Source organism: Abrus precatorius, unplaced genomic scaffold (assembly GCF_003935025.1).
Source record: "Abrus precatorius isolate BTA unplaced genomic scaffold, Abrus_2018 Scaffold2, whole genome shotgun sequence".
Classification (NCBI taxonomy): Eukaryota; Viridiplantae; Streptophyta; class Magnoliopsida; order Fabales; family Fabaceae; genus Abrus; species Abrus precatorius.
In genome coordinates this window covers 37934950-37954671 of record NW_020874362.1, presented here as the reverse complement: position 1 = coordinate 37954671, position 19722 = coordinate 37934950, and the positions used below count along the sequence as shown (strand labels likewise).

The window sequence follows — 19722 nt, the reverse complement described above, 5'->3', positions numbered from 1 at the left end:
TATTTTTCACTATAAAATTATACCATCATGCGATCAAAGTATTATTATTAAAATAATCTGACTTATTGATTATTATTATTATTATTATAACTAAACCTTTTTTTTTGTTAGAGATATTTAATATATATGTGTGTGTGTGTCACCGCATGATGATGACACGGGACTACATCTAGTTGTATCCTATTGGCAAGCTGGAATACAAAGCAATATGTTTAATATTATTTTTCGTTATCAATTAATAAAAATTTAAAATAAAAAATGAATCAGTAAAACTAAAAATAACCATATTCGTGGCGAGTAAAATATATTTTACCTTATAAAAGAGCTTTTAATAAACAAGTATCTAAAGTCAAAACCGAATCCAATTGTTTTTTCAAGTAAAAGAATTTGAGGTTATAAAATGGAAATGGCTTTTCATGTAAAATGAAGTACTGAAAATCTCCCCGGATTAACGACACCAACGTGACATCTGAATCCGCATCGCCATCCATTATCAAGTCCTCCAAGTTCCATGGCATATGCTGACTAATGACTATGTTTTACAAAGTTTCCATAGGTTTTGCATTCTCTTATTTATCTGCTTCTTTTTCTTCAATATTATGAAGTGACCAAATAGCTCCATGATTTGACATTTTGTTCTAGCTATCAATGTTTTTGATGTGGAAGATAAAAGTAGTATTAGATGCCATGTTTCTGCCACACAGTTCCACCCAAAAGATGCTTGTCACCAATCGAAAAAAGTTCCAATGCGGAAAAGGGTAAGAGAACGTGAACAAACATGAAGAACATTACCTGTTTCGGGTCTAGATGAAATGTAAATATAAAACCAATGGACTAAATTAACCTATGATACTTATATCAGGGTCATGATTCATGAACCAACCGGAAAATGATTCCCTCATAATCTTCTTCTGTGGAGCAGGAATAGATATCAGTCCAAAGTAAACATGTGGAACAGCATATTCCACACTCACGTTAAACTACCATCAGAGGTAGTTGCTTGTAAAGTGTTCGATTTGAAACTTAGAATCTAATTTTTCTTTCATACCACTTATTCTGGAATATATATAAACCTACGTGTAGCTCAATGTTGCATTGCAACACTTCCTGAAAAATAGAAAGATAGAGCCCTGAGACAGAATTGCATTGCTGAAATGAAGAATTGTGATGAATGGAAACCTTTCCTAGTAATGATAGGAATTGATTTTTCTTTAACCGTAGTGAACATTCTTCTCAAGAAAGTTCTTGAAGAAGGAATGGACCATTTGGTTTTTATCACATATCGTCTATCAATTTCTACCATATTTTTACTCCCAATTAGCTACTTTAGGGAAAGGTAGGCACCCTGAATTCTTGTTTTTTTCCCCTTGTGAATCATGGGTATGAGACTAATTCTTTCGAAGCAAAAAGAAAGCGAATCTTGCTTCAGTTCCTTTAGACTTTTAGAATATATATATATATATATATATATTGTTAGCATGAAATAACGAAGTTGCAATGATGAATGACTAGGAAGTCACCCACTTGAGACCTAAACTCGTTTTGACTTTAGAATCAAGAATGATAAGCTAATGATCATTACTATACAAGATGAATGCACAAATGGACCCATTTATAGAGAGATCTTAATAGCTGTATTTTCTTGCAGAAATGGAAGGCCACGGCTCACATTTCAAATTCTATGTTTCCTTTTCTTCAGTGCCATTATTGGGTTAGTCATGGAAATGCGATCTTTCTTTGTGATTACTATTCTCAATAGTTCCTTATTTATGTGTTATGGATAACATGATATTAGGAAAACACGTAATGAATACTTTGTTGTAGGGCATCCGTCACGCAATATTTCTTCCTTTTGGGGATACAGTACACCTCAGCTACCTTTGCTTGTGCCTTTGTCAACATGGTGCCGGTGATCACATTCATTATGGCATTACCATTTGGGTATGATATTAAACTAAGAAAACGTACACAACTTATTAGTAACTATCATCACTCAGTTGTAGGATAAATGCATCATTCTTTCCTTTTTCTTTTGATTCTACCACAGATTAGAAACTGTGAACATCAAATGCAGTAGTGGGAAAGCAAAGATTATTGGTACATTTGTATGCATAGGAGGGGCATTGTTGTTGACACTCTACAAAGGAAAGCCCTTGTTTGATAATTCTCACCATCAATCTGCAGTTCCTCCACTAGCCATGAGATCTGAAATGGATCAAGCTTCTAGTACTAGAATAACAGAGAAGTGGACCATTGGTGTAATAGCTTTGATTATGGGAACCCTCTTTTGGTCTTCTTGGTTTATTTTACAATCAAATATAAGTAAGAAATACCCATGCCAGTATTCTAGCACTGCCATCATGACCTTCTTTGGAGCCATGCAATCAGCTATTCTTGGCTTATCCACTGGCAGGAACTTGTCCTCGTGGTTCCTCAGGGGAAAAATACAAATAATCACTGTTCTGTATTCTGTAAGTACTCTCTTTTCAGTTAGACACAGAATAAAAGTTTGGCTAGCTTACAGAGAATCACCCATTTTCTGATTCGAGGGTTATTTTGCCAAAAAAAGAAAGAAAGGATAAAATATTATTTTAGTTATTGTAATATAATTAAACTTAGTTTTAATTCTCAAAAATATATTTTAAAATTAATCTATATTATTATTTATTAATGATGTGACATGTATGTAGCTATGTTATGTCACATGTTACCTCAATATAACGTACTAAAATGTAACTGCTAAGTAATAAAAAAATAATTAAAAAATAAATAAATTTTATAAAGACTAAAGTCAATAACAATTTTTTTGAAAGATCAAAAATAAAAAAGTTATATTTACAAAAATTAAAAACATATTTAAGTTAAAAGAATCAAACAATAGGCATACTCCAAGTTATGGCACACTAGAATATTAGAAAATCTTGGGTAGAGTTGAGTGTGAAAAATGATGTTTGCAGGGGATAGTTGGATCAAGTGTGTGCTATGTGGGCATGGCATGGTGCGTGAAGAAGAGGGGTCCTGTGTTTACAGCAGCATTCAGCCCTCTTGTTCAGATAATGTCAGGCATGATTGATATCCCGGTTTTGCATGAGCAGCTTCATCTTGGAAGGTTAATATTATATATTATTGTAGTTTAGCACTTAGCACCCGCTCAAGTTCTTGTATAGAAAACCATAAATCTGATTTCAATGGCTGTGCTTGTTGTTTATTTAGTGTGATGGGATCCATGTTGGTGATGATCGGGTTATACATTCTTCTATGGGGTAAGAGCAAGGAGATGCAGAATGGCATGTCTCAGTTTGCCCAAGAAGTTGAAGAAATAAAGGAACAAGAGCCTCATGTATAACATATTTCTGTCTCCTGTGATTCAAGGTGTCAATGAAATCAACTTGCATTAATATATATATGTCCATCAACGCTAATATATAATATTTTCACACTTCTTTTTCTTAAATCTCTTGCATTTAAAACCAAAAAACCAACACCTATCTGGCCTGTATATATACACTCCATTGAGTTGAAGATAAAAAGAGGAATGAAAGAAAATTTTAAAAAGCCATGACTAATATGAAAAACATCACTAAATTTTCATTAAAGCCAAGTATTTTTCTCTGCCACTCTTACAAATTAATTTGTCTAAGCTTCTTTAGACTTTTTACAACAAATATTCCTTGCTTAAGGCACCACTCTTACAAAGACAATAAAGAAAAAAGTATCTTATAGGTGCATTTTCATTCACCGTTGGAGTGTTTAATACAAACTTAATTCAAAAGATAACCTCACAAAATTTATAAAAAAAGTATAAATAAATAATTTAATATATGTAACACTATATATAATAAAAATTATAAATTTTAAAACCATCCAATATATTAATGTTATTAGGCATTATAATTTTTAAAAATAATATTTATTAATTTTTATTTTATTTTTCATCTAGTTTAATTTGAATTGACTAAAGTCACACATTTGAAAATGATAGATGAGTTTGTTACTAAAAATTTTTTGTATATACAGAGACTCAAACTTAAAATCTTGCTTAAATAATATCAAATTACTTAACACTTGAATTAACTTTTATTATTATAATATTTATTAATTTATCACTATGTGTCATATTACATTACATAAATTATAAGAATTGAGGAATAAAAGGTTTGAAAAGTGAATAATTGTTTAAATTCTTTGCTTCTCTCTACAATTGCTATAAAGTATATATTGTGCCTTTCATTTGTTCTTCTTAAAAATGTTGATATTTTATTATTTCTTCGTTGAGAGAACATACCATTTTTTGATATTTCATTTATTTAACTTTAAAAATGCTACAAATATGATTGAAGCTTTTCTTTTAAAGATATTTGGATATTTCATTTATTTAAATATTTATTCAATAATTTTTTAATCATAATTCATGCTATAAAAGTAAAATAAACTAAAAATTACTCATAAGTATCATAAATTATTTTTTATAATTCTTTATAAACTATTTTTAATGAGGCTTACGTGAAAACATTTTTAACATGACTTGTCAGTTGTAACAAAACATTTATTTTAAATTCTTTACACATCTTATAACAAGTTTATTTTTATATAAATAATTTTTATTAGGTTAAAGTAAATATTATTTTGTATAAAAACTCTATTAATATATGTTGCAAAATGTGCAAAATTAATTCAAATTTCTAAACAAACAGACTATTGATCTTTTTTATATATAATAATGATCTAACAAAGCATTTTTGACATTATATGTTCAAATGACATTTAATATTATTTTTCTCACATTTCTTAGACACATGAGATAAGTGAAAAAAGTAGTAAAAAAGAATAAAGAAGAAAAGAAAATACAAAACCAAATACATAATATGATAAAAGTTTTAAAAAATAAAAATGATGTAGAAATAATATAAAAATATTAATGATATTATAATAAAAATAGGAAAATATAATTTTTATATCATCATTTAATATTATTTTTATAAAAAAATTATTAATAAATTTTATTAATATCCATTCTTAAAGTTAAATTTTAAACATTAAAATGTGATAATTTTTTTATTGAAAATAAAGTATTTATTATATTAACAAATAAAAATATACTAAATAATTGATTAATAAAAAATATTATTATTGACTATTTAAATCCAATTTTAAAGATTGAGATTAGTAATATTTTATTATTAATTACTATAAAAATTGATCAAAATTAAACTTAAAAAAAGGAAATGGAATATGATGTGAGCAGAGTGGAGGGTGAAACAGAGAATGCATTCCCTACGGCGGGTTCGAGTGGGGCTTTGCGCGGTTTGATTCATCCATCGATGGCGGAGAAGGAGAAGGTGAAGTTGAAGCCTCGGCGACTGAAAGGTCACGACGACAGCACAACCTGCTGCATTGCCTCCCGTCAACGCTCTCATCTCATCGTCACTTCCGGTGACGTAAGCTCCTTCCCTTTCTTCTCCATTCTCTTTTTTATTTACTTCATTGCCAATCACTAGGGTTTCTTTTCATTTCACCTTCTTTATTATTATTATTATTTGAACTGTCTCTCAAAACAGGATGGTCGTGTTTGCTGGTTTGACTTGCGATGCCCTGATGTGCCGCAACTGGTTATGGATGTTAGCGTGGAATCCGTTTCATCCCTCTGTTTCAACTCAGCGATGGAAGATATGATTTATGTATCCTCTGGAAAGGAAATCAAGTGTTTTGATGTGCGTCTGGTAAGCATTTTATGCCCTCCCAAGCCAAGATGATTCATTTCAGACCTTTCTATGAGACACTCTATATTATGATATATTTACTATTATATTCATTCTCTGTATATTATGTTCTGTGCTCAAGGCTGAGGCCAACTGGAAGCCATTGGAGAATTATAACTACAACAAAGAGGAGATAAACAAGGTAAATACTAGATACCAGATAGTGGGACTTGTATTCAAATATAATGTTATGCACTTGTTAGTTCTTGGTAGATAAATGCTAGCATAACTCAAGTGAATGGAAAATGTTGCAAACGTGGAATGTTTTTCTTTCTTTTTTTCAGGCTTGCTTGTTTTATTTCTCTACACTTAATTTTTCCATTAGTCACTTCGCTCGTATTCTATTTGACGATCAAGTATTAAATTGAGTTGGGACTTTAAGTGATTGAGTAGTTAATTAAGTTGTAAGAGGGAGTGGTTGAGAGAAGTTGTGTCCCAGTTGGTGGTTCTCAAAGACCAGGAAACAGAGCTGCTAATGAAAAGGTGAATAGGAGAGGGGAAAAATTCAATGGCTGGCGAAGAGAGGCAAGGCTAGTTGATGTGGGTCCATATATAGGACATAGAAATCAAGGTCGAATGAAGCAAATATTTGTATGTTTCTTGCATATATAAGAATGATGTATGTCCAAGATGCCTATGATGTTATCTTAGCTTTTTAATTTGAGATTTTATATGGAATTTGCTTAGTTTTTGGTGCTCTTGAACAGAAATATTATTATGAATGTATGTGATTGTGTTGCTTTCTTAACCCACACAGGATATTGAATTATTAAACTAGAGTACAGCACTATTCCTGAACTTATAGTTTCTTGTACATTCCTTCATTCGTTGTAATGTCAACTGATTCTATCCTTGATATGGAAGTGAACTTCCGTAGTTAAAAAATCTGTCATAATACAACTATGTGTCTGCATTTGCAGGTTGTATGCAACTCAAAGTCCTCATTTCTTGCTGCAGCTGATGATAATGGTGAGGTGAAGGTATGCCAGATATTAATTCATCTTGTAGACTTGTACTTTATGATTTCCCCTCTGTAATATCTCATTTATCAGCTCTTATGAATATATCCTTTCCACTTGAAATGCATTAGAGATGTAACAGTCATTATCTATAATAGTATAATTCTGATCTGATATCTTTGCAATTTCAAGATCAATGGAGTTTCTGATGTGTGAAACAGAAGAAGACACACTGAATAAAATATAGAAAGAAATATGCAGATACCTGAGGCAGTTTGACAGTGCCTGGTTTCTCCCTTAAATTTCCTCACTTTCCTGCTTGCCTTTTCCTCCTTCTGCCTTACCCCTTTGCCCGTGGCAGATTCTTTTTCTTTCCTCCAACTACCCTGCCATGTGTGCTGGTGGTTGCATGGAGTAAGTAGTAACATTGTTTTCTCTACTCAGATGGGGTATTAATCTCGTGCTTCTCCTTCCTTTCTCCATTTCCCTAGTCCTTTGTGGCAGTAGTACATGTGCAGTGTGCTAAATAAAGCCATTCAAGAACATCCACCTAATGCCTTAATATTTTGGGCTTATTGGTTCTTGAGATTATGCTTGCTGAAAATATATTTACTAAATCATTACTTTGACTGCAGAGATTGTGACTCTCCTTCGTTGACATTAACTAAATTTCCTGACTGCCTAGTAATATTGATCTATTCTCTCTATGAAACCATAAGCCTGCATTGTTTTCTACATAGTTTTCTAACTGCCTAGTAATGCTGATCTGTTCTCTCAGAAGAAACCATATGGCTGCTTGTATTTTAAAGCTTTGATACATGACATAAAACATGTAAATATACAGTTTGTTTTGTAATTTATGGTTTGAAAACTGATGTGGCTTTTCTTGTGTAATGCGATTTGCTATTTGTTGTTTTTTTATACACTTATAATTCTCCCATTTCTTTAATTTAAGAAAAGCCAAGTTAACATTTAATTGTTCTATATTTTCATTTTCTTTATATTTGATTGAAAATTTCTTTTGCAGATAATTGACATTCACCAGCAATGCCTGTATAAAACACTACGTGGTGGTCATACAAGTGTATCCTTGCTTTTTCTGTCAGCCTACTAATATTTCATCTTTCCCCTCTCCCGGCCCTTTCCTATTATTTTGTTTTTCTATCATTAAGAAGTGATTTGATATTATGGTATTTTTGTTTATTTCACCTTGACCTTATGTTGTAGATATGTAGCACTGTGGAATTCCTTCCTTGGAGATCTTGGGAAGGTATTTAAATGTAGTCCTGCTTATTTTTTCCATATGAAAATCTGTCTCCCCTCCCCTCTTAGTAGAATATTTGGTTTTCAATGACAGTATGATATGATTGTTATGTTGAGAGAAGACTTGTATAGTTGTCTTTGTAGCTTTTGGTTGTGTTAAAATATCCATTCATCTTATTGCAAGGAGACATGGGAATTTGTATCAAACTCTACATACTAACTATAAACATGAAGAAGGCAATTGTTTAAAGCTGTAAGTCTCACAGTAATGCTTTGTGTGGATACCTAGGTCCAAGACCTAACAACTCTACATTCTAACTCTTTCACTCTATTATGCCCATGAAGCTTTCTGTATTTAAACAAATCCATCGCACATAAATTTATATATCCGTGTTATAACCATTGACTTTAGCAAACTGACTATAACTCCTGGCTTTGTTATTGCTTCTGCCCTTGTCACAGATTATCGTATTAGAAAACCAACATAGAAAGCACAAATAACCATTCACTTCTAAAGACAAAATGTAAAGTATTACTAATTCCTGAGTTAGGTTGCTGTGATTTTCTTGTTAATAAAAACATCCCACATGTAGAGTCATTTTTGGGTTGATTTGAATTCTTCTTAAAATTGTTATTAATTTTCTGATAATAGTTTAAATTTGTGCTATTGTGGGCTTGTTTGTTTTACTTAAAAAATAAAATCTTCTCTTCATGCCCACATTTCAATATAAAATCTACGGCTAAGATTAATCAGGACACATTTCAATTACATTTAATGGTTCAAAATTAATTCAATCAAAACTAATTCTATCCAACTTTAAAACAAATGAGTGCTTCACCTCAAAATTTGTGCACTCATTAATAGTATAATACACATGCATACACAACCCATGTACACCACTGATGATTAAAAGGTGTAAAAATAATATTTAGGAAAGTTTTTACAAAATTACATGTAGTCCTAATAATATGAATTAGATGTATTAATCAAAAGAATTTAAATGAGCTCAAGTTTCTATATAAAATTAAAGTTTTGGAAACCCTGGTATAAGGTTTCTATGCTTTTGTGCAAGTTTCATTTAGTATTCTAGAAATTTGCATCCACTGTCCGTATCTATAAAAGTTGACCCCCATTTTTTTTTTTTATATATTTTCCCAGTAATCAGTGGAGGTCTTGATTCGATGCTCATGTTGTGGGACTTCTCCAAAGGGCGCCCCTACAAAGTAGTGGATTTTGGTATATTTTTTCATAAGTATCCAAGTTTTGCATGAGATTAGTTAAATTATCTAAATTAGACCCTTCTTTAACTTATGTGATTTGACATTTGCAATTATATCAAGCCCTCACATCTCTTATTATTTTGTTGAGTGCATGTAGCAAAAGAAAAAACTATAATGATACACTGATAAAAATGAAACCAATGTTAGGGCACTTAAAAATATTTTACAAATGAAATAAAACACAAAAATGTTGGTTGGTGACTAATGACTATAGAAATTGCGTCACAAGCAGGTAGGTTTTTGAAGGAAAAAAAAGTTCTGACTGAAGTCTGGATGTTTTGGATATATGTATACTTGGGCGTAAACAAAATTTAATAAACAGGTGAAAGAAAAACTACTAATTTGTTATTCCTGTCCTTTCTTCGCTGCAGCTACATTTGATGCGAGTAGTGGTGTTGCCGGCCGGTGTGTCAATCCCGCTTTTGTTCATGCGATAGCTGTTCCAGAAGTTGACATGCTAGATAAATTAGACAAAATATGTGCTGTTGCAAGGGGCGATGGAGCTATTAATGTGATTAATATTGAAACAGAAATGGGTGCTATAAGGTCAAAAAGCTCTTCAAATTCGCGAAAAGGATCACATTCCAGATCCAAAGATGGTAGCTCATCTAGCAATACAGATGCAGATCAAAGTGGAAAAATGAGGTTGCATTTGGATTACACTTTGGGTGGCCATACTGCAGCCGTTTCCAGCCTGTAAGTCAATTCCCTATCTACAATTTAGTAACACTAACACTAAATTCATTTTCCCCTAACTCATGGGTGACATAGGGCGTTTTCATTGTTTGGGGAGAGAGGGAAATTCTTAATATCTGGAGGAAATGATAAATTGGTGAAGATATGGAATTGGTCCTGTCATCCAGATGCCGGGTTAAGTGACGACAACAATACTATCCTGCATTTGAATATCGATGTGCCCCGAAAAGTGAGTTTTGTAATAAAATTTCATTGGCATTTTTGGATGTTGGTTACTTGTTCTGCTGCTGCCAGATATGTGTATTGGGCATTCATTTTATACACTTCATTGGGCAGGTCAATTGGCTGTGTACGACCTCAGCTGATACAGACAACCTTGTTGTGTGTGACACATCCAAAGTAGTAAAGATCTATTCGATAACATAGTTCAAAGCTTGGTGATGGGTTGTCGGAACAAATATTCCCGGAGAGCAATCAAAATCCAAAAAGACAATACGCAATGTTGCCCTTATTTTGAAGATCGTGGTCCCTGACAGGAACCGTCCTAAAGACACAGGGTTTTAGTCTAGGTATACCTGCCTTGCAATTTTCTCCCCGATTAAGTGACCTACAGAAACTGTTCAATGAACTAACTATACACGCTTATTCACATGGTATGATTAGGGCCATGTTTACTTCCACTTTTCCAATTTTCTATGTTATTTTTTCCTCTTCTATTTGGGCATCGTTGCCTGCCAGTTATAATACCGTCAACATTTATTATTATAACACGGTGAAGTGTGGGAATCAAATTGAAAATGAATGTCATTAAAAATATTAGGCTTGTTTGGTATAAGAAAATATTTTTATTTTTAATTATAAAAATGTGTTTTAAATATTTTTATAGAAAATATTAAAAATAAAAAAAGTTTTAATTGCTTTTTAAAATTAAAATTAAATGTGTAATTGAAAACTAGAAACAAGAGATCTCAGTTATTTTAGTTTTTACACAACTATTTTTAGTTATATTTTAATGAAGTTCCAAATTGTTTGTTTAGGAATCAAACTGAAAAATAATACTATGCATAAGGATTGAAAAAGTATAGAGTACATATATAATATTTCAGAGGATGCGCCGAATCATTTTTAGTTTCCACAATTTGCAGGAGAAATGGCATATTCGATGTATATATAGCATGATCTGACGTTCGAGCAACATAGAATTGAAATATATTTATTGCTAACAACAAACAAACCAACTGATGTAAAGCTCTTCCTTCAAAATTGAAAAATTAGAGGTAAATGCATCGAGCTAAATTAATTACTTGAACCTTAAACTGAAAAAATGTTTAGGCTCAGTTTTTATTTTATTTTTTCGTCTGAATTATAAGTAAAATTTGAGAAAGAATTGAACATGTATTAGTTAAACCAATTTGTCCGTTGATATATTAAAACTCATTTTGTTTAAAGAAATTTAATTTAAAAGTTATATTTTGACTTTTCAGATTTCTGAGCTTTCTTGAACTATCCAACATAATAATTAGTAAATAATTGTATGTCAACAGATGGAGTTTAAATAATAAAATAAAATAAAATAATGTTTAAACATAAAAAATAAAAAAATTAATTTATATTTAAAGAAACACAATAAAGCTATACATAATGTTTTTTTATTGAAACTAACATGATCAAATATACTAATAATATTAAATTTAATAATTTTTAATTAAAAAAATTCTATTTATTAATTTTTATTCTTTTTGCATATCCTGAAGGATACGTTAAAAAAAACAATTTTAGAAATTTACTATAACATCCATAACATATTACTATTGCAATATGATCACTCTGAAAATTGAAAAAATGGAGCTTTTATTAATATAATAAACTCGGAGGGATCTTTTTCAGCTAAACTTTTCATTTTTATTTTTTGTTGGGGAGGAATGGGGGAAGGTAGAATCGAAACTTTGGTTTAAATTTACTCATAATAGCTCGGGATTTTTGTGTTGAAAATTCACTGATAGATTTTCACTGTATGATAAATGATTTCAATTTAAAAGATTAATTCGCCGAAAATTTTAATACATGACAAATAATTAACATTGTAGTTGATCTTGACTTCCTTATACTTTCTAAAATGAATATATTGCTGAGTTCAATTGATGTACTCGACACAACTGTGAATTGAAAGCCTTCCTTATACTTCCCGCAATAAATTTATACATTGTTCACTTCACCAAAAATCAGATGTTGCTTCTCATCTCTATGTCTATGTTATGTGCCACTGAAACTATGACACTAACTCCCCAACCTCAAAAAAGGAACCCACCACCACCACCACCTTGCACATCCTTTGCATTGCTACACAATTGCTTTCTCCATTATCCAAAAGGTCTTAAACCCTTTCATATAAAACCCATTTGATCACATATTGAGAAGCAAAGGGTCAGGAGAGAGATATAGTCTCATTTTGGCCCTTTGAAAGAAGGTGGTGCAAAACCATACAATGATGCAGTCAGAAGGTGTTCCCCTATGCAACACTTGTGGGGAACAAGTGGGACTTGATCATAATGGGGAGGTGTTTGTGGCTTGCCATGAATGCAACATCCCAATTTGCAAGGCTTGTTTTGAGCTTGAAATTAATGAGGGCCATACAGTCTGCTTGAGGTGTGACACACCCTATGAAGGTAACACCTCAATGTCTAGATTATATTTCTAAATTCTAAGTAAAAATTGATCATTTGCTTCTGTTTACTATGTGGAATTGTAACTCGTTTATGATTCTTATTTCAATCTCCATGCAATGATAATTTGAGAGTCGTAATCTTGGGAGGCTAATTAAAAATTTTACATTTAAAGAATCATTCAACAGAGTAATAGGGTATTAATCTCATTTGCAATAACAATTGATAAGTCTAAAGTACAAACTCTATCCGATTTTTCATGTATGGATAGTTGAATGTTGCACTATCAAAAGGTACATTTAAAAGGGATAAAAAAATTTGTTGTAAAATCTTGACATCCTAAAAATTGTACCAATAATGTTGTATGTGGTAAGGTTTGTGCTAATTTGAAATGATAATAGTTATTTTAGAATACTTTTAATATTGATTACTTTTAGTTATTTATCATTATTCTCTTTATGTTGTTGCAATTTGCTCATCAAATCTTTTAGTATTTTTGTTAATGCATTACTACACAATTTAAAATAACCAAAATTTTACTAATCTTTTGTTTGAAAAAAAAAAATTAAAAACTCGTGAATCGAACTAGTTAATTTTAATCTGTGAGAAAGAGGCAAGGTAAAATCCGTAACATTGTTTGATTTATTTATAAATCCTTTGAATAACCGTTTCTTTCTTTTTTTTACTGAATCCTTTTTCATTAAGTAAAATTATTTCAAAAGAGTGGTTGGTTTTCTCGTTCAATGCATGTCTTATTATTATTATTATTATTGAGAAATATCCTATGATTTTTTTCCTTTTGTATTCTTAGGGAGAACAAAGGATGATGAAGGCGATGACATGAAGATTCATGAAAATCAATCCACAATGACATCTGAAATCAGTAGCGCTCAGGTAATGATTTACTAGAAACTATCAGTTGCAGAAGTACTAAATAGCCTTAATTTTGTGGAAAAACAGGAAATGTGAAGTTATTATTTGGAACATTGTTAAGTTGGTTGCATTTGCACTTACAACTACATCTTGAATTTTGCAGGATGTTGGACTCCATGCTAGACATGTCAGTACAGTGTCCGCGGTCGATAGTGGTAAGTGAGAGACTTCAGAACATATTTTCCAGTACAATTTCATAAAAGTAAGCCTTGATAATTATCACAATATGATTTTTCTTGTAGAAGTAAATGTTGAATCTGGAAATTCAATCTGGAAAAATAGAGTGGAAAGCTGGAAGGGAAAGAATAAAAAGAACAAGAAGAAAAAGGATGCACCTAAGGCAGAAAATGAGGTCTCAATTCCACCAGAGCAGCAGATGAATGAAACTCGGTGAGTTGAATTTGAAATGAAATAATTTCCTGAAGTGGACAATAAAATCTAATATTTAACATAGGTGTTTTTGAAAGTTAACAATAATTTCCAGATCTTAATTGGATTAACATCAAGAGAAGGTATAAAATAGATATGCCCGAGTGCATAACTGTATTGGTAAATTGAGGTTTGGTTGTGGTAGAGATGTTTGGTTTGATACAGGGAATTAAACAAATAAAAGATTATTTTACAAACCCTGAGAGAATTCTTACATTTCCAACTTAAGGTAATGTCTGATAGTTATAAGCTGAAATCTAAATATAAACATTTCATCCTCCTAATGAGAGTGAGAATCAATCAAAGACATTTTTTCACTATTTCAACTGTCAGAAGCTGATGGCATGAGATCACTTGAGTGTTTTGAAAATATAATTTTACCAGCTTATCTATCGATTCTTCAGCGAGATAGAAAATAACAAACTGCAGCTCATAACATATTGAAAAATCTATTTTTTTAACTGGGCATAATATTAATTTCTGATCATTTATCAAATTGGTATAAACCATCTGATTGTACCTGCAAGACTATTGATTTAATTTTGAAAATATTTCATGCATTTACAACTGTTGTTGACAATGCTAATTGATTCTAAATCTGTCAAAAATTCATATATTTATTCTATAGTTCACATGGTGATATGTTGTTTTGCAGGCCCACAGAAGCTGCTGCTGAGCCACTTTCAGTAGTTATTCCAATGTCAAAATCTAAAATTGCACCATACAGAACTGTGATAATCATGCGACTGATAATCTTGGGCTTTTTCTTCCATTATCGAGTCACAAATCCTGTTGATAGTGCTTTTCCTCTGTGGTTGACATCTATCATCTGTGAGATCTGGTTTGCATTTTCCTGGGTGTTAGATCAGTTCCCTAAATGGTGTCCCGTCAATAGGCAAACTTTTATCGACAATCTGTCTGCAAGGTAATTCCTCAAAGCTGTGAAATATTTGGACGTGTTGTGCCTTGTGCTTTAAGGATGATTTGAACTCAAAAATCATATTGTAGAATGGGAATGCTTTTGCTTCTGTTTCTTTCCCAGTTGAGAATTGTGAAAGGCAACCTATAAAAATGAAATAATAAATTATACATACTATGAGTTAATTTTCATCTACTCCAGTGTAAAAAGGTTCTACATTACGATATAATCATGTGTTGTTACATCATTGAACGATTTGTCCATGATAAGTTGATAATTATTTACATAAGTTAAATGCTGTTAATGATAAGGCAAGATATTATTTAGAAGAGTGTGGAAGGTTTACCCTGAATCAAAATTACATTCACACAGTAATGTTCAAATTAAATGTGAGAGTTGATACTGAGCCTGTACTATGGATGTTGATGCTCACATCTATAATTCCATGATAGGTTTGAAAGGGAGGGGGAAGCCAATGAACTTGCTGCTGTTGATTTCTTTGTCAGTACCGTCGATCCTTTGAAGGAGCCTCCATTGATCACAGCTAATACAGTCCTTTCTATCCTTGCGGTTGACTACCCAGTAGAGAAAGTATCCTGTTATGTGTCAGATGATGGTGCTGCAATGCTCACATTTGAATCTCTTGTGGAGACTGCTGATTTTGCAAGGAAGTGGGTGCCATTTTGCAAAAAGTTTTCAATTGAACCAAGAGCACCTGAGTTTTACTTCTCTCAGAAGATTGACTACTTGAAGGACAAAGTGCAACCTTCTTTCGTGAAGGAGCGAAGAGCCATGAAGGTAAAGCATCTGAAGCTTCCTCCACTTGTGACTTAGAAAAAAACAACAGCTTTGGTATTCAGAATTTTAGATATATCGGAATCTGCTGTGTTCACCGCCTTGATTATCCAAATTGAATATCTAAGAGAACTTCTTCATGATTACCTTTCAATTCTGTTGCAGAGAGACTATGAAGAATATAAAGTACGAGTTAATGCTTTGGTATCTAAGGCTCAAAAAACACCAGAAGATGGATGGACTATGCAAGATGGAACGCCTTGGCCGGGAAATAACTCACGTGATCACCCTGGCATGATTCAGGTATATCCATTATTACTGTGTACAATCAATTCTCAATGTTGATGACAATAGGCATAAAGAACACTGTATAAAGTACTTTGAGCCATTCTGTGTGAAAAATATGCTTTGTATAATACTGAAAAGCTCATGTACATAAGATTGACTAGTTTAGTCCTAGTTATCAATTATTGGCACATGTGCATGTACCGCTTTTATCAAATACTGTGCTTATCATTTTCAGGTTTTTCTTGGACTCACGGGTGCTCGTGACACAGAAGGAAATGAACTTCCGAGGTTGGTTTATGTTTCCAGAGAGAAAAGACCAGGTTACCAACACCACAAGAAAGCTGGTGCTGAAAATGCACTCGTATGTATAGATAGCTCAATAGTATTTCATATAAGATCATTAACATTTTAAAATGCTTAATGTTTGTATATATGCAGGTGAGGGTGTCTGCAGTTCTCACAAATGCTCCCTTCATTCTCAATCTTGACTGCGATCATTATGTTAACAACAGCAAGGCTGTTCGGGAAGCAATGTGCTTTCTCATGGATCCAGAAGTTGGTAGAGAATTGTGTTACGTGCAGTTCCCCCAAAGATTTGATGGTATTGATCGTAGTGATCGATATGCCAATCGCAATACAGTTTTCTTTGATGTAAGTCAATATCAATCAACGATTTCATCTAGAGTCAACAGAAAAAAGTCGTCATATGTGGTAGAATATTTAACTCATCGAACAATTATTTGCAGAAATGCTCTGCCTAGTCATGAGAGGAGACAAAAATCTTTGCTTTTGTGTGTTTTGTGATCAACAGTCCAATTCCTTGGCATTTCTTTTGTTCCTATGTCTTTGTGTAACAATATTAATGTAGTGATTTCATCAAATACACACACAGTGCATGCATGCAATTCAGTGACTGTTAACCTTGAAGTAAAAATCATGGACCCAACTCTTGTCATTCCAACCCTCATCCCTATTTAATGGTCTTTAATTGTTCATTTCAGGTTAACATGAAAGGACTTGATGGCATTCAAGGACCAGTATATGTGGGAACTGGATGTGTTTTCAATAGACAAGCACTTTATGGCTATAGCCCACCTTCTATGCCCAACTTACCAAAATCATCATGCTGTTGCTTCCCCTCAAAGAAGTCCACTAAAGATGTCTCGGAGTTTCACAGAAATGCAAGGAGAGAACAACTTGATGCCGCCATTTTTAATCTCAAGGAGATAGACAGTAAGTTCAGTTCATTTTTAAGAGTCAATTTTAGAGAAACATATAGCAGAATCTTCTGTGTAATATTCTTCTGGTTTCTCTTCTTGTTGCAGATTATGATGAGCATGAGAGGTCAATGCTGATTTCGCAAATGAGCTTTGAAAAAACTTTTGGCTTGTCTACTGTTTTCATTGAATCTACACTAATGGAGAATGGAGGAGTGCCTGAATCTGCAGACCCCTCGATGCTGATAAAGGAGGCCATTCATGTAATTAGCTGTGGATATGAAGAGAAAACTGAATGGGGAAAAGAGGTTTGGCTTAAATGTTAATGCTTTTGTACAAAGTCCTTCAGATTCTTAGTTTTCCTATTCTCTTTTCCAATGATATTTTTGTTAATGTACTTATACCAATTAAAATCTCACTCAAGCTAGATGCATTATCTTCACTTTTTTTTTCTTAACCTATAGTTTTTTATTGATTAATTGAAACATCTTCTTGTCTTTTCAGATTGGTTGGATTTATGGTTCAGTCACAGAGGATATCTTAACGGGGTTCAAGATGCAATGTCGAGGATGGAGATCAATTTACTGCATGCCCTTGAGGCCTGCATTCAAAGGGTCAGCACCTATCAATCTGTCTGATCGGTTGCACCAAGTCCTTCGATGGGCACTTGGATCAGTTGAAATTTTCTTAAGTAGACACTGCCCCCTCTGGTATGGATTTGCAGGAGGCCGTCTCAAATGGCTGCAGAGATTGGCTTATATAAACACCATTGTCTACCCTTTTACATCCCTTCCTCTTGTTGCTTATTGCTGTTTACCAGCAATTTGCCTCCTCACAGGAAAATTTATCATACCAACGGTAATTTCCTCATCTCTATGTTTTCTCTAACAAAAAAGGTTATAAGAGAGTTGTTATCATTACTTCCATTTAATCCGCAAGGATAATCAGCCAATTGTCCTATGAAATGTAAATGGTTTGTAACCACACAACCAAATAAAACTATTTATAACAACAGACCAGTACATATAACAGGTTATACTAATGCCTCACATCTTCTTGTTCTTTACAATTTGACGCAGCTTTCCAACCTTGCAAGTGTTCTCTTTCTTGGACTTTTCCTCTCCATCATAGTGACTAGTGTACTTGAGCTGCGCTGGAGTGGTGTCAGCATTGAAGATTTGTGGCGTAATGAGCAGTTCTGGGTGATTGGAGGTGTTTCAGCCCATCTTTTTGCTGTGTTCCAAGGTCTTCTTAAGATGTTGGCAGGCGTTGATACCAACTTCACTGTCACTGCTAAGGCTGCAGAAGACACCGAGTTTGGTGAACTTTATCTTGTCAAGTGGACTACTCTCTTGATTCCTCCAACAACCCTTATTGTTGTTAACATGGTTGGTGTTGTTGCTGGATTTTCTGATGCACTAAATGGGGGATATGAGTCTTGGGGACCACTTTTTGGGAAAGTGTTCTTTGCCTTCTGGGTGATTTTTCATCTCTATCCATTCCTCAAGGGTCTCATGGGTCGCCAAAACCGCACTCCCACCATTGTTGTTCTCTGGTCAGTGTTGTTGGCTTCTGTCTTCTCTCTTATTTGGGTCAAGATAAATCCATTTGTGAACAAAGTTGACAGCTCAACCATCGCGGAGACCTGCATTGCCATAGATTGTTAAGTCACCACCACAAGAGTGCTTACCAAGACTTTTTGAAAATATGTAAATGATACATGGAATATTTATTTGATCCGCGGCTTGTGCAAGCAATAAGGATTAGTTCTTTCTTGAAGTGTGTAGCCATATTTTGAACTGAATGGAAAATCTGTAAGCATTGGCCTAACTACACACATCTATGTGAAAAAATTTTCTGTCCATTAAAGAATTGAAATACAAGCAAGTTCTTCAATTTTTTGTTACTATTTCTATCACCATGAATCATCCACCTATTTACCCGCTTATAACTCACCAGCATTACACTACTGAATCAACCTGTGCTTCACAAACTTCCTTGTTATTAGCAGCACTTCATCTTCCCAGCCTCTCAGCCCCTTGAACAACTTATGCAACTGTTTAATTGACTTTTCGGAAGCTAATTTTTTGGGCCAAAACCACCAAAAGGAATAGTATTAGGATACATAAACCACAATTTCTAAAGATACTTTAAGGATAATATTTTCAACCCAGTTTGGAATAGAGGTTATATTTTTCACTTAATACTAACGTAACATGATAAAATGTAGTGTATGTGCGGGTAAATTTCCCTCATAAAGTTTGGTTTGTCTTTTAATTTAAAAGGGTAGAAGAATTAGTTTTCTTGAGAGAGATAACACACATTTGAGTGGTCCTTACACTTCAGAAAGGATTAATCACTAACTAATGGATGGAAATACTTTTGGTTTGGTGAAAATAAACAGTCTTGAACTTTATTTACAAGAGGTAAGACACCATAATATAATTCTAAAATTTTAAAGCAATGGTATATGGATCTATTTTTTTATAAACTTCTAATTTATCCATATTTTATTCCATA

At 32.9% G+C, this 19722-nt stretch overlaps 3 protein-coding genes across 3 annotated transcripts; all 3 read left to right on the top strand.

Moving 5' to 3' along the window:
* Nucleotides 1-1154: 1154 nt before the first annotated feature.
* Nucleotides 1155-3346, top strand: LOC113860150 (WAT1-related protein At3g30340-like). The gene is made up of 6 exons (XM_027492815.1): nt 1155-1336; nt 1649-1711; nt 1825-1941; nt 2048-2471; nt 2958-3109; nt 3214-3346. Exons 1-6 carry the CDS (start codon nt 1155-1157, stop codon nt 3344-3346), a joined length of 1071 nt encoding a protein of 356 aa, XP_027348616.1.
* Nucleotides 3347-5240: 1894 nt separating this feature from the next.
* On the top strand, nt 5241-10671 carry LOC113860148 (WD repeat-containing protein 53). The gene is made up of 10 exons (XM_027492814.1): nt 5241-5438; nt 5559-5720; nt 5842-5901; nt 6680-6739; nt 7746-7802; nt 7946-7988; nt 9141-9234; nt 9650-9958; nt 10034-10187; nt 10295-10671. Exons 1-10 carry the CDS (start codon nt 5322-5324, stop codon nt 10382-10384), a joined length of 1146 nt encoding a protein of 381 aa, XP_027348615.1. The 5' UTR covers nt 5241-5321; the 3' UTR covers nt 10385-10671.
* Nucleotides 10672-12350: 1679 nt separating this feature from the next.
* On the top strand, nt 12351-19007 carry LOC113860146 (cellulose synthase A catalytic subunit 8 [UDP-forming]-like). The gene is made up of 13 exons (XM_027492811.1): nt 12351-12624; nt 13433-13515; nt 13658-13709; nt 13797-13944; nt 14639-14908; nt 15355-15700; nt 15863-16000; nt 16221-16346; nt 16424-16636; nt 16987-17218; nt 17311-17510; nt 17707-18060; nt 18282-19007. Exons 1-13 carry the CDS (start codon nt 12444-12446, stop codon nt 18867-18869), a joined length of 2931 nt encoding a protein of 976 aa, XP_027348612.1. The 5' UTR covers nt 12351-12443; the 3' UTR covers nt 18870-19007.
* The last annotated feature ends 715 nt before the right edge of the window (nt 19008-19722 follow it).